General features: G+C 39.6%; 1 protein-coding gene across 1 annotated transcript in view; it reads left to right on the top strand.

Annotated features, from left to right (window-relative positions):
• LOC134350429 (exportin-5) overlaps positions 1-14,748 on the top strand; it is a 119,581-nt gene that overhangs the window by 69,615 nt on the left and 35,218 nt on the right. Inside the window, exons 21-23 of the mRNA XM_063055615.1 lie at positions 8,581-8,681; positions 13,568-13,664; positions 14,258-14,394. Coding sequence (XP_062911685.1) covers positions 8,581-8,681; positions 13,568-13,664; positions 14,258-14,394 — 335 coding nt within the window. The remainder of the gene's footprint in view (positions 1-8,580; positions 8,682-13,567; positions 13,665-14,257; positions 14,395-14,748) is intronic.

Genomic DNA, 14,748 nt, shown 5'->3' with positions numbered 1-14,748 from the left:
CCAAATAATTGGTATAGTGTCTCAAATAAACAAAGGCTATCGTGGCTATTTTCTTGATTAGTTTTTGTTCTTTAAGTATTGTCTCAAGTAAGTGGCTATCCCAATTAACAGATTTACTAATTAACTGGAATCCACTGTTTTTTAAAAAATAACTATCATTGATCCTATGCTTAATAAATTTAAGCATATCTTTCAGTTACTCATTCTCCAGTCAGTGTAAGCAATTTTACTATGTGAATATTTGCTATGTGAATCTTAAATGTATGTTATATAAGACCAAAAGTCATAGGAGCAGAATTAGACCATTTGGCCCTTCGACTATGCTCCGCCATTCATTCATGGCTGATCCTTTTTTCCCTCCTCAGCCCCATTCCACAGCCTTCCCCTGTAACCTTTAATGCCATGTCCAATCAAGAACCTATCAAGCTGCCTTAAGTATACCCACCGACCTGGCCTCTGCAGCTGCCTGTGGCAACAAATTCCACAAATACACCACTCTCTGGCTTAAGAAATTTCTCAGCATATCTGTTTTAAATGAACAGATTAAATGAACATCCTGAAGCTGTGTCCTCTTGTTTAAGACTCCGCCACCACGGGAAACATCCCTTTCCACATCTACTCTGTTTAGGCCATTCATAAGGATTCAGTGAGATCTCCTCCTCATCTTTAAAATTCCATCCAGTACAGACCCAGACCTATCAAACATTCCTCATATGATAACCTTTTCATTCCTAGAATCATCCTTGTGAACTTTCTCTGAACTCTCTCCAATGCCAGCTCATCTTTTCTTAGATGAGGAGCCCAAAACTGTTCTCAATATTCAAGGTGGAGCCTCACCAGTGCCTTAGAAAGCCTCAGCAACATATCCCAGATCTTATATTCCAGACCTTTTGAAATGAATGTTAACATTGCATTTGCCTTCCCCACCACCAACTCAACCTGCAAGTTAACCTTTAGGGTGTTCTGCACAAGGAGTCCAAAGTCCCTTTGCATCTCAGATATTTGGATTTTCTCCCCCTTTAGAAAATAGTCTGCACGTTTATTTCTACTACCGAAGTGCATGAGAATGCATTTTCCAACATTGTGTTTCATTTGCCACTCTGTTGCCCATTCTCCTAATCTGTCTTAGTCCTTCTGCAGCATTCCTGCCCCTCCATCAATCTTCGTATCATCTGCAAATTTGGCAACAAAGTGATCTATTCCATCATCTAAATCATTGATAGACAGTATTAAAAAGAAGTGGTCCCATCACCAACCCCTGCGGGACACCACTAGTCATTGGCAGCCAACCAGAGAAGGATCCTTTTATTCCCACTCACTGCCTCCTACCAATCAGCCAATGCTTTAACCATACCAGTAACTTTCCTGTAATACCAAGGGCTCTTAACTTGATAAGTAGCCTCATGGGTGGCACTGGTCGGAAAGTCCAAATGTACAACATCCACTGCATCCCTTTACCTATCCTACTTGAGATCTCCTCAAAGAATTCCAACAGGTTTGTCAGGCAAGATTTTCCCTTAAGGAAACCATATTGACTTTGTCCAATCTTGTCCTATTTCACCAATCACCTTATCCTTAACAATTAACTCCAACATCTTCTCAGTTAATGAGGTCAGGCTTACTGGTCTATAATTTTCTTTCTGCTGCCTCCCTCCTTTGTTAAATAGTGGAGTGACATTTGCAGTTTCCCAGTCCTCTGGAACCATGCACAGTCCATTGATTTTTTTGAAAGATCGAAACTAATGCCTCCACAATCTCTCCACTGCCTCTTTCAGAACCCTAAGGTGCAGTTCATCTGGTTTGGGTGACTTATGTACCCTTAGGTCTTTCAGCTTTTTGAGCACCTTCTCCCTTGTAATGATAACTGTACTCACTTCTCTTTCCTCACACCCTTCAACATCTGGCACACTGTCTTTCAGAATGAAGATTGATGCAAAATACTCATTTATTTCATTTGCCATCTCCTTGTCCCCTATTATTATTTCTCCTGCCTCATTTACTAGCGGCCTTATGTTTCACTCTTATTTCTTTCATTTTTTTACATACTTGAAAAAGGTTTGTGTATCGACTTTGACATTGCTTGCTAGTTTGCTTTCATATTTCATCTTTCCCCTGCTAATGATTCTTTTAGTTGCTTTCTGTAAGTTTTTAAAAGCTTCCCCATCCTCTGTCTTCCTGCTGATTTTTGCTTTGTTGTATGCCCTCTCTTTTGCTTTCACATTAGCTTTGACTTTCCTTGGCAGCCATGGTTGTACTAGTTTGCCATTTGAGTATTTCTTCGTTTTTGGGATACATTATCTTGCACCACCTTCATTTTTCCCAGATACTTAAGCCATTGCTGCTCTGCTGTCATCCCTGCCAGTATCTCCTTCCAATTTACTTTGGCCAACTCTTCTCTCATACCACTAATTTCCTTTACTCCATTGATATACTGCTACGTCACACTTTACTTTCTCCCTATCAAATTTCAAATTGAACTCAATCATATTGTAATCACTGTCTCTTAAGGGTTCTTTTACCTTAAGCTCCCTAATCGCCTCCAGTTTATTACATAACACCCATTCCAGTATAGTCGATCCCCTTGTAGGCTCAATGACAAACTGCTCTAAACGTCCTTCTCATATGCATTCAACCAACTATCTTTCTTGAGGTCCTTTACCAATCTGATCTTTTCAATTGACGTGCATGTTGAAATCTCCCATGATCATCATAACATTGCCCTTTTGACACTCCTTTTCTGTTTCCCAATGTAATCTGTGTTCCAAGCCCCAGCTACTGTTGGGAGGCCTGTATCTGCCTTTTCTTTTTCCGGTTGTAGTCTGTGGCCCACATTTCAGTTACTGTTGGGGGACCTGTATATAACTGCCATCAGGGTCCTTCTACCCTTGATTTGGCCCAGAAGGATTCAACATATTTCGATCCTATCTTTCTTCTGATTTGATGCCATTGTTTACCAGCAGAGCCATGCCTCCTCCTCTGCCTACCTTCCTCTCCCTCTGATACAAGTATAATCTTGGACATTCTGCTCCCAACTACAACCATCCTTAAGCCACAATTCAGTGATTGCCAAAACATCATACCTGGCAATCTGTAATAGTGCAACAAGATCGCCCACCTTATTTCTTGTACTCCGTGCATTGAGATATAACGCTTTGAGTTCTGTATTTGCCATCATTTCTGCATCCCTCCTATCATCTGCCTGACCTTCCAGACAGTCGTCTGCACGCTATCTTTTTTTTTTAAACCATCCATCCTATCCTGAATTCCTTCACTCTAGTTTCTATCCCCCTGTCAGTTTAGTTTAAACCCTCCCCAATAGCTCTAACAAACCTGCCTGTGAGAATATTGGACCCCCTTGGATTCAGGTGCAACCTGTCCCTTTTGTGCAGGTCATGCCTTCCCCAGAAGAGATCCCAATGATCCTAGAACCTGAAGCCCTGCCCCCTGCACCGGCTTCTCAGCCACGCATTAATCTGCCAAGTCATCCTGTTTCTAGCCTCACTGGTGTGTGGCACAGGCAGCAATCCAGAAATTACTACCCGGGAGATCCTGCTTCTCAGCTTTCTACCTAGCTCTCTAAATTCTCTTTCGGGACCTCTTTGCTTTTCCTTCCTGTGTCATTGATACCAATACGTACCAAGACATCTGGCTGCTCTCCCTCCCCCTCCAAAATGCCAAAATTATATCTCTATTTAAATGTTTCAGTTTCATTAAGAACCATGCTAGTTTTTTTCTAATTTCACTGTATTAGTTTATTTGTGTTCATGTTCTCTGTTCATGTATTTTTTTAAAAGGATTAAACCATTTAAGCTTTCACTTGTTCAAATTGCATTACTAATACATCAGTGTATTAAATTGCAGCTACAATGATTCTATTCATTTCATAAATGAATTACTGAAGTCTACCTCTCTCCTCACTGCTTATGTTTTTACCTACTTTGAAATTGTCTTGCTTAGCATTTAAAAAAAGGTGTGATCCAATTTTGTACTTTATTCCAAAAACAATTGTTAATCATTCTTGTTTCCTAAGTGTTTCAGTATTCTGACGTCTCTCTCAATATTTGAACAAGTCTGTTTTGAGTTAAGCAGCCCGCCCCCCCCCCCGTGTAATTTTATTCCGCGGCTTTAATCACTCAAACTTTTCCCCACTAACTGACGGTAGCTTCATTGACTTTTGCTGTTTGTAGGTAAAATTTTAAAATGTCTTTTCTTTGGATCCTAGAGCTCTTTTCATAATGTTTGGTGGTGTTTGGGTGGTTAAGTGCGTGGAAATGAAGAAGACTTTAAATTTCTTATTGTTAATACTTTGACAGCTGAGGCACTCCAGAAATGGTCACTGGAATGTGGCGATAAGTGGCAACCATTGATGTTTTATCTTGTATCATGTATCATGGGAGTACTTGAACAATTTGTTGTGGCTCCTAAAGTGTTCTCCCTGCCCTTTCACCTGCACTCCTCCAGTCTTGTCATTGCTATTCCATTCAATGAAGCTAAGCTACACGAAAGCACTGGAAAGATTTTTTTTTAACATAGGTTGAAGTCTGCAGAACTACCTTGACTAAATTTTAATTGAATTGAATGGCATGGGCTGAATGCTTGATTGAATGACATGAGGGAAATTTGATCAACAATGTATTGAAGATGTTTTTGTTCTCACAACTGGAGAAGTTTCAACTTTAGGTAAAGCAGGAAATTTTCAAAGATAACATAAATTTAAAGTTTGAAGATCAAAGGTGTGCCATACAGTTGTGATGTTGCAGAAGAAGTACCCTGCTGTGTACTTCATATCTGAAGAATTGATCTCTTATTGTTGACTTCTGGAGCTTCCTCAACATATGTCTTGTCTATGGTGTGTTTAAAATTGAGCAATAATTAGTCATTTGCATATGTGAAGTCATGTTACAGCACACATGTTGGTGCTTGAAGAAATTTTGTTGAACTGCTTTGCAGTATTGAAATCTGTTTGTAATCTCACTTGCTTAAAGCATCTGGTCTGTAAAGGATTGATCTGATGGCAAGTCAGTGCTCCTTAAAATTATGCAGTGGTCTGGTAGGGTAAACAGATTTCATCTTCTAGAGAAGATGAAAGCTACTGGCTGCAAATAGAGTCAGCATTAGACTCCAGAAACTCGATAGAATTTCATTATCAGAGTGATATGAATGAAAAATTGATTAATAAGCTCCAAGACCTAGGCCTCAGTACCTTCTTGTGGAACTGGATCGTTGATTCCTTAATTCCAAACCTGAGTCAGTTTGGATTGGCAACAACATCACAATCACCATCAGTACCGGTGCACCCAGGGCTGTGTGCTTAGCCCCCTGCTGCCTTACTTAAGTTTGCTGATGACACCACTGTCATTGGCCAAATCAAAGATGGCGATGAATCAGCAATATAGGAGGCAGATTGAAAATCTGGCTAGTGGCGCCTCAACAACAACCTCTCACTCAATGCCAACAAGACCTAAGAGCCGATTATTTACTCAAGTAGTAGAAAATAGGAGGTTCATGCACCAGTCTTCATCGGGTGATCAGAGGCAGAGAGGGTCAGCGAATTTTAATTTGCTTGGTGTTAACATTTCAGAGGATTTGAAATCAGAAAATTTGGGTCCAGCACATAGGTGCTATTACGAAGAAGTCACAGCAGTATCTCTACTTTCTTACAGATTTGGAATGTCATCTAAAACTTTTATAGATAAGTTGAGTAACTGACTGGTTGCATCACTGCTTAGTATGGAAAAACCAATGCCCTTGAATGGAAATGCCTACAAAAAGTAGTGGATGTAGCCTAGGCCACCACGAGTAATGCCCTCCCCATCATTTGAGCACATCCGCAAGGAACGGTGTTGCAGGAAAGTAGCATCCATCATTGCAGACTCGGTCATTCGGGCCCTGCTCTTTGCTCGCTGCTGTCATCAGGAAGGAGGTCCAGAACCTTCAGGACCCACACCACCAGGTTCAGGAATAGTTATTACCCCTTAACCATCATGCTTGTGAACCAGAGGGGTAACTTCACTCACCGCAGTACTGAACTGTTCCCACGCCCTATGGATTCAGTTTCAGGGATTGTTCATCTCATGTTCTTGATATTTATTACTTTTTATTATATTTCTTTTGCATTTGCATAGTTTGTCCATCTTGTGTGTAGTTTTTCACTGATTCTATGGTGTTTCTTTGTATCTACTGTGAATGGCCACAAGAAAATGTATCTCAGCATGGTATACAGTGACTCATATGTACTTTAATAATAAATTTACTTTGAACTTTTGTAGACCTTGTAAGTGTTCTTGATACCAATAGAATGTGTTGCGTAATAGTTGAGTAAATATTTCAATAATTGATGTGGTTCACTGGATTTTCTTTTTGGAAACCTCTTCATCCTTCATATATTAGATTTGGATAATATCATACTTTGTTGCACAAATTTAATATTTTAAAGACAACACCTTAAAATTATGATTAGTTCTCTGATAATGTATATATTTTGTTGTAAATAATGTTATCTATTTCCAGCAACTTTTATTCAGAATTCTTAAATACTTCATTTGGCTTTTCATAGTATATTTTAATGGTTTGCAATTTTGCAAATGCCTACATTGCTCAAGTTTGCCAGAAGTGTCTTTCATTGAAGTATTATTTGAGCTTGGCAGTGCACAAGTTGCATTTTGATTTTCAGAGGTTGTGAAGAGTTCATGTTTATCTGAATATCTTGCTTTTGAATGTTAAGTTTATCTGGAACTTAACATATTCAGAATCAGTGGTGTAGGAGGATAGTGTGTTTGGTCTTTCTGTTAATTGTAGTGGTATAATTGTTGGCTGCATGTTGGGGAGAAGGTATCGTCTTGGACTTGAAGCTGAATTTTGATCATTTTAAAATGGGACAGTAAATGTTTTAAAATTGAGAAGTAAAGGAAATTTAAGAGAGAGGTGGCACATTTTGTATGAGTTAAGAGTTGATTGTGTAGTTTGAGGCAGAATGAGGAGGCTGTGCAATACATAAAGCTTCTGTACTTTGAAGTAGCAGTTTGGCTAGATTGCACTCTAACCAGGTATGTAAGATTGTTAATTCTAGAAAAATGAATCATTTCTTTTTTTACATCCCAATTAATGCTTAAAAGTATTAAACTGGTATTTATTTAATTAGTATTCATGAATTAAATTGAAAATGGAGTCTGTAGAGTGTATGAATTTTAAGTACATACAGGTAAGTGGCATTTTCTCAGCATTACTGTGTAGTTTGTGTTTCTTTCATTGTTCTCTGCTTATCCATCTTTTTCAACTCTATTGTCTTCTTGTTTCAACTCTTCCTTTTCTTTATTCTCTTGCTTGTTGTAAGAACATGTACTTGACAATTATTTTCCATGTATGTCATGACTTAATGCATTTACTAGAAATGGTGTTGAAATATTTACTTGGAATTGAGATTTTTTTGATGAGCAAATAAAGAAATTATTCTTCTGCCATAATCTAAGATTTGGTGCAATCAGTGTGTCATCTGTTACTTAGTGATGCTCTCCAGTCATCCAGGAACATTGTCTTTGTATAACACTTCTGGGAGCCATTTCTCAGTGGACCATAATTTTTAGGTGAATGCGGGTGTGGGAAGATAAAATTAATGTGGACGTGTGAAGACATTATTTTAGGCATATAAAATTGGAGTAGAATTAAAGATATAATCATCAAGAAATTTTTGTGGTTTTTATTACCAACCTTAGATTTGGCAGAAGAGCATTGTTGACCTTTTCCACTACACTACATCCCCTGAACAGAATTTGTTTTCATCTCGTTTGTAGTGTTTTCCTTGATATTCCAGTAAATTATGTGGACTAAAATTTCACTTTGGGGGGATACTTTTACATTTGTTTACACTTGATTGTATCCCCAAATATGCTTTCAGAAGATAATTTGAATTAGTTATCAATTTCTTGTTCAGTTTTGTTCTCTGCCTTAAACTGCTGAGACTGCCAGCAGATTCAACCTCTGAGAGACTGACTTACTACATGGGATGAAAATCTGTTCACAATTTGGGTGGAAAAGGTCAGGGCACCTGTTGACTCATTTGATATGAATATGAATTATTTCATATGAATATGAATTAAAAAGCTGTCTTTGTCTTGGATTAGAATTGGTATTAACTTGACAGGGATGTTGTGCCAATTATGTTCAGTGCCATTAGAGCCTTGAATCTGCAGGGGAGTATTGCTATTTTGAATACTCTACCCCATCTAAGTCTTCTGGTAGTTGACAAGAACTGGTGCCACTTTAATTAAAAGTGGAGTGATTAGAGGTATTTGTAGAAGCCTTCCAGTTTATCAGTTGCCTTTCATTTGCTCTCAACAGATGCTTGGCTTCTGCAGAGGGGTTCTGCACTACAAGACCAAAAGCTGAAAGAGTGGGACAAAAATTTCCCAGTAGTGGCACTTAATGAAGATAACTGTGTGATCTTCCTGTCTGATTTGATTGGTGGAATTGTCTTAAGTCTATTTCACTTCAAGGCCTTCATGTCCCTTTTATGACCGTGTTTAAACCACAAGGGATTAAAAAATGGAACTTATTAATGTTACTATGTTTTCTTGTTCACAGGACTCATAACAATCTTTGGCTCCCGGAAATGTTGGCGCAGCTGAGCCCCCACTTCATGAAAGCCCACGACATGCTGGAAGTGGAAAAAAATGCTATCCTCGGTATATGTATAATTCCTTAGTTTTGGAAATTTATCTCACCTATGGGCTAATTAGCCAGTACTCTTAAAAATAAGATGTCACTTAATTGTGAATCCTTAATTGTGGAATTATGACGTTATAGCAATTAGTGAAACTTGGCTACAAGAGGGGCAGGACTGGCAGCTTAATATTCCAGGGTTCCGATGTTTCAGCTGTGATAGAGGCAGAGGAATGAAAGGTGGGGGCGGGGGAGGGGGTGGTAGCATTACTTGTCAGGAAACGTATTACAGCAGTGCTCAGGCAGGACAGATTAGAGGGCTTGTCTACTGAGTCCTTATGGGTGGAGCTGAGAAACAGGAAAGGTATGGCCACATTATTTGGAGTTGTATTACAGACCACCCAATAGTCAGTGAGAATTGGAGGAGCAAATCTGTAGAGAGATAGCAGGCAGCTGCAGGAAGCATAAAGTTGTGGTGGTAGGGGATTTTAATTTTCCACATATTGATTGAGACTCCCATACTGTTAGGGATCTAGATGGATTAGAGTTTGTGAAATGTGTTCAGGAAAGTTTTCTGAATCAATATATAGAGGGACCAACTGAGGGGATGCAATATTAGATCTCCTATTAGGAAATGAGTTAGGACAAGTGACGGAAGTGTGTGTAGGGGAGCACTTTGGTTCCAGTGATCATAACACCATTAGTTTCGACTTGATCATGGATAAAGATAGATCTGGTCCTAGGGTTGAGATTCTAAACTGGAAGAAGGCCAAATTTGAAGAAATGAGAAAGGATCTAAAAAGCGTGGATTGGGACAGGTTGTTCTCTGGCAAGGATGTGATCGGTAAGTGGGAAGCCTTCAAAGGAGAAATTTTGAGAGTGCAGAGCTTGTATGTTCCTGTCAGGCTTAAAGGCAAAGTGAATAGGAATAAGAAACCTTGGTTCTCAAGGGATATTGCAACTCTGATAAAGGAGAAGAGAGAGTTGTATGACATGTATAGGAAACGGAGTAAATAAAGTGCTTGAGGAGTATAAAAAGTGCAAGAAAATACTTAAGGAAATCAGGGGGGCTAAAAGAAGACATGAGGTTGCCTTGGCAGTCAAAGTGAAGGATAATCCTAAGAGCTTTTACAGGTATATTAAGAGTAAAAGGATTGTAAGGGATAAAACTGGTCCTCGTGAAGATCAGAGTGGTCGGCTAAGTGCGGAACCAAAAGAAATGGGGGAGATCTTAAATGGGTTTTTTGCATGTGTTTTTACTAAGGAAACTGGCATGAAGTCTATGGAATTAAGGGAAACAAGTAATGAGATCATGGAAACTGTACAGATTGAAAAGGAGGAGCTGCTTGCTATCTTGAGGCAAATTAAAGGGGATAAATCCCCAGGACCTGACAGGGTATTCCTTCGGACCTTGAAGGAGACTAGTGTTGAAATTGCAGGGGCCCTGGCAGATATATTTAAAATGTCGGTGTCTACGGGTGAGGATTGGAGAATGGCTCATGTTGTTCCGTTGTTTAAAAAAGGATCGAAAAGTAATCTGGGAAATTATAGGCCAGTAAGTTTGACGTCGGTAGTGGGAAGTTATTGGAGGGAGTACTAAGAGACAGAATCTACAAGCATTTGGATAGACAGGGACTTATTAGGGAGAGTCAACATGGCTTTGTGCGTGGTAGGTCATGTTTGACCAATCTATTGGAGTTTTTCGAGGAGGTTACCAGGAAAGTGGATGAAGGGAAGGCAGTGGATGTTGTCTACATGGCCTTTTACAAGGTCCAGCATGGGAGATTATTTAGGAAAATTCAGTCGCTAGGTATACATGGAGAGGTGGTAATTTGGATTAGACATTGGCTCAATGGAAGAAGCCAGAGTGGTAGTAGAGAATTGCTTCTCCGAGTGGAGGCCTGTGACTAGTGGTGTGCCACAGGGATCAGTGCTGGGTCCATTGTTATTTGTCATCTATATCAGTGATCTGGATGATAATGTGGTAAATTGGATCAGCAAATTTGCTGATGATACAAAGATTGGAGGTGTAGTAGACAGTGAGGAAGGTTTTCAAAGCTTGCAGAGGGATTTGGACCAGCTGAAAAATGGCAGATAGAGTTTAATACAGACAAATGTGAGGTATTGCACTTTGGAAGGACAAACCAAGGTAGAACATACAAGGTAAATGGTAAGGCACTGAGGAGTGCAGTAGAACAGAGGGATCTGGGAATACAGATACAAAATTCCCTAAAAGTGGCATCACAGGTAGAGAGGATTGTAAAGAGAGCTTTTGGTACATTGGCCTTTATTAATCAAAGTATTGAGTATAAGAGCTGGACTGTTATAAGGAGATAGTATAAGGCATTGGGGAGGCCGAATCTGGAGTATTGTGTTCAGTTTTGGTCACCAAATTACAGGAAGGATATAAATAAGGTTGAAAGAGTGCAGAGAAGGTTTACAAGGATGTTGCTGGGACTTGAGAAACTCAGTTACAGAGAAAGATTGAATAGGTTAGGATGTTATTCCCTGGAGCGTAGAAGAATGAGGGGAGATTTGATAGCGGTATATAAAATTATGATGGGTATAGATAGAGTGAATGCAAGCAGGCTTTTTCCACTGAGGCAAGGGGAGAAAAAAAACCAGAGGACATGGGTTAAGGGTGAAGGGGGAAAAGTTTAAAGGGAACATTAGGGGGGGCTTCTTCTCCCCAAGTTGGAGTGTGGAATGAGCTGCCAGATGAGGTGATAAATGTGGGTTCTTTTTTAACATTTAAGAATAAATTGGACAGATACATGGATGGGAGGTGTATGGAGGGATATGGTCCGTGTGCAGGTCAGTGGGACTAGGCAAAAAAATGGTTCGGCATAGCCAAGAAGGGCCAAAAGGCCTGTTTCTGTGCTGTAGATATTTTATGATTTCTACATAATCTGTTGCAAGATATCTATTCAATTTCTTTTTAACATAGTGTAGGTTAATTTCAACATATCTTGAAATTGGGTTTGAACCTTAAGCTGAATCATGGCAGCGATTCTCAATATAAATCTTTGTATTTTCAGTACTAATCTGGATACAAAGGGCCAGGAAGAAATTTAAATGAAGGTTTTGAATAAAGCAAAAGAAAACTTTTCTAGTGTTTTATTTTTCCTCACTTTTCTTACATTTCTAGTGATTGTTTTACTTCAGATGTTTAAGTTTGTTTTTGTCAGTTATTGGTTTGTTAATGCTAGGATGTACTTTCATTAGGTATGAGGTAATTGCATATTAGTTTTTTTTTGTATCTGGGAATGTTTTTGAAATCACTAATAATTGTGAGGAATATCTCTCTAGTCACTCTCTCTAGTCTGTTACGTTTATATCTTGATTAAGGAAACGTTACTGAACACATTCTATCCCATCCAGTCCCTTAAGGCCAATTTATACTTCTGCGTGGAATCTACGCCGTAGGTACAGTGTAGCTGCATACCCTACGCCGTAGCCTGACACGCATCTCCCCAAAAATGTAACTACGCGTCGCAGTGACACAGACCACAACAGCTGTGATTGGACCACTTGGTAGCATCGCATTTCCGTTGCTTTTTCTCGTCAAATCTACCTGCCGACATCCAGAAATATTTGAAATGCATTTCCTCGTCCATGTCTGTCAGTGGCTGGACAAGCACAGAAAGTTCACCCTCCTTCTGCCTCAATCCATTCAATGGTCATACACACCATCTCCTCCAACGTCTTCTGTCTTTTCTGCGTTGCAGTAATTTCAATAAAAGTAACTCTTGTTCAACATTTATTAGCTCCAGCTCCAACATGCGCTCAGTTTCAGTCGTCATTGGTTGAAGTACACAAAGAAACTCAACACAGTGGCATAGAAACTCCACTGCCAGCTAGTGTTTTGGACGGTGAATTGCAGAGCGATGTAGACACACCAATGCATGTTTACAACGGCGTAGGCCACTTGCATAGGCACATAACCTTTGTGTCGTCTACCAACTTGCCAACTCACCCTTCTACCCTCACATCCAGGTCGTTAATAAAAATCATGAAAAGTAGAGGTCCCAGAACAGATCCTTGTGGGACACCACTAGTCACAATCCTCCAATCTGAATGTACTCCCCCCACCACCACCCTCTGCTTTCTGCAGGCAAGCCAATTCTGAATCCACCTGGCCAAACTTCCCTGGATCCCATGCCTTCTAACTTTCTGAATAAGCCTACCGTGTGGAACCTTGTCAAATGCCTTACTAAAATCCATGTAGATCACATCCACTGCACTACCCTCATCTATATGCCTGGTCACCTCCTCAAAGAACTCTTATCAGGCTTGTTAGACACGATTTGCCCTTCACAAAGCCATGCTGACTGTCCCTGATCAGACCATGATTCTCTCTCCCTTTCTTATTCCTCAGCTTCACCCATAGTTGACAAGCCCTCCAGGCTATCCTGTCTGAGCACTGCTGTGACATTTTCTCGAATGAGTAATGTCATCTCTCTTCCTTTAATAGATCTCTTTATTATGTGTAAGACAATGGAACCACAGAACACTGAGCTGCCAGTCTTGTCCATCCTACAACCAAGTCTCACCAATGGCTACAATATCACAATTCCACATGCTGATCCAAGCTCTAAGCTCATTTGCTTTGCCGATAATATTCCCTGCGTTGAAGTAGACACAAGTCATCATGTTAGTCCCACTATGCTCAACCTTTCAGTTCCTGTCTTTGTATGATGGCTCCACATATATTTTCCCCAGAACCACTCCACTAGCTGCACTGGCTTTCCCCTCAGATCTAGTTTAAATCCCCAACAAAAGTTGACTTTTGATGAACCATCTTGGTCTTTGACCTAGACTAAGTTGTAATCCCATAAATTTGTCCTCTAAGTTTAACACTTTTGTAAATTATAGAATCTGTTTCTAATGAGTCTTGTCATTGATGCAGGTATTCCACAGCCTTTACTAGATCACGTTGATGCTCCTGTCTACAAATCTGTTCTGGAACGAATGCAAGGATTCTTCTGTACCCTGTATGACAACTGGTAGGAAGAAATTTTGTCGGTATCTAATTCCTATGTATTTAATTTGAACTTTAAAACGGCAGTGTCCCAAGTTTTTTTTTAGAATGTTAAAAATTAATACTGCTCTGGCCTACAATTTCATTCTCGGTCACAAACTTGCAAAACTATAGTTCTGAATTTTGGTTTTTAACTTCCCCCTTTATATTCTGTGCTGGGTGAACTAGCCTTTGAGCAAAGAACAAATGTGCTCCAATTTATCTGAGAATTGTTAACACTTTTGCTGTATACTTTCTGCTTATGCTAAAGTACATTAGTTGCTTGTCAGCATCCTTTTAGTGTCTTGCTTCAAGTGTGTACTAGACGGATGAGAGTTGGGTTATTTAACTGCACAGGACAATATGAATCAATACATAGCATTTTTGATTAGTAGTTCCTTTTGTTACTTCAGACACAGAGGCCAGCTGTGGCTCAATTTTCTGTGTGATGTGTTGCATGCTAACCCATTTAGAACTATGAAACTTTAATCTTGTAACTTTGATTCTGTTTGTAGTAGTTGTTTTGGTTTTCTTGGATATTAAAAAGATTACATTTACTCTGACTTTATTCTTAAACAGTTTTCATATCCTCGGGAATGCTGGACCAAGTATGCTTCAAGATTTTTTCAACATAAGTAATTTTGCAGAGTCTGTAATAAACTCTGCTTTTGTGAATCTGGAGAATATTCCTGACTATAGGCTCCGTCCAGTGCTCCATATCCTTTTTGCCACTCTGATTAAACAAACTTGGGCAGATATCTTTATGTTGGGATAATTGAATACTGAGACTAGAAATTTAGTCTGAGCTAGATCTTTGCTAATCAAAAACTACGGGGTACCACGGTAGTGCAGTGATTAGCGCAGTGCTATTACAACTCGGCTTTGGAGTTCAGTCCTGTTTAAGGAGTTTGTACGCCCTCCGTGGAATGTTTTGGTTTCCTCCGGGTGCTGTGGTTTCCACCCACAGTCTAAGATGTACTGGTTAGTAGGTTAATTGATCATTGTAAATTGTCCTGTGATTAGGCTAGGATTAAATCTGGGGTTGCTGGCAATGCTGCTTAAAGGGCCTG

Source organism: Mobula hypostoma, chromosome 8 (genome assembly GCF_963921235.1).
Source record: "Mobula hypostoma chromosome 8, sMobHyp1.1, whole genome shotgun sequence".
Lineage (NCBI taxonomy): Eukaryota > Metazoa > Chordata > Chondrichthyes > Myliobatiformes > Myliobatidae > Mobula > Mobula hypostoma.
The sequence above is the reverse complement of the archived record's forward strand: the minus strand, read 5'-3'. Positions and strand labels throughout refer to the sequence as shown.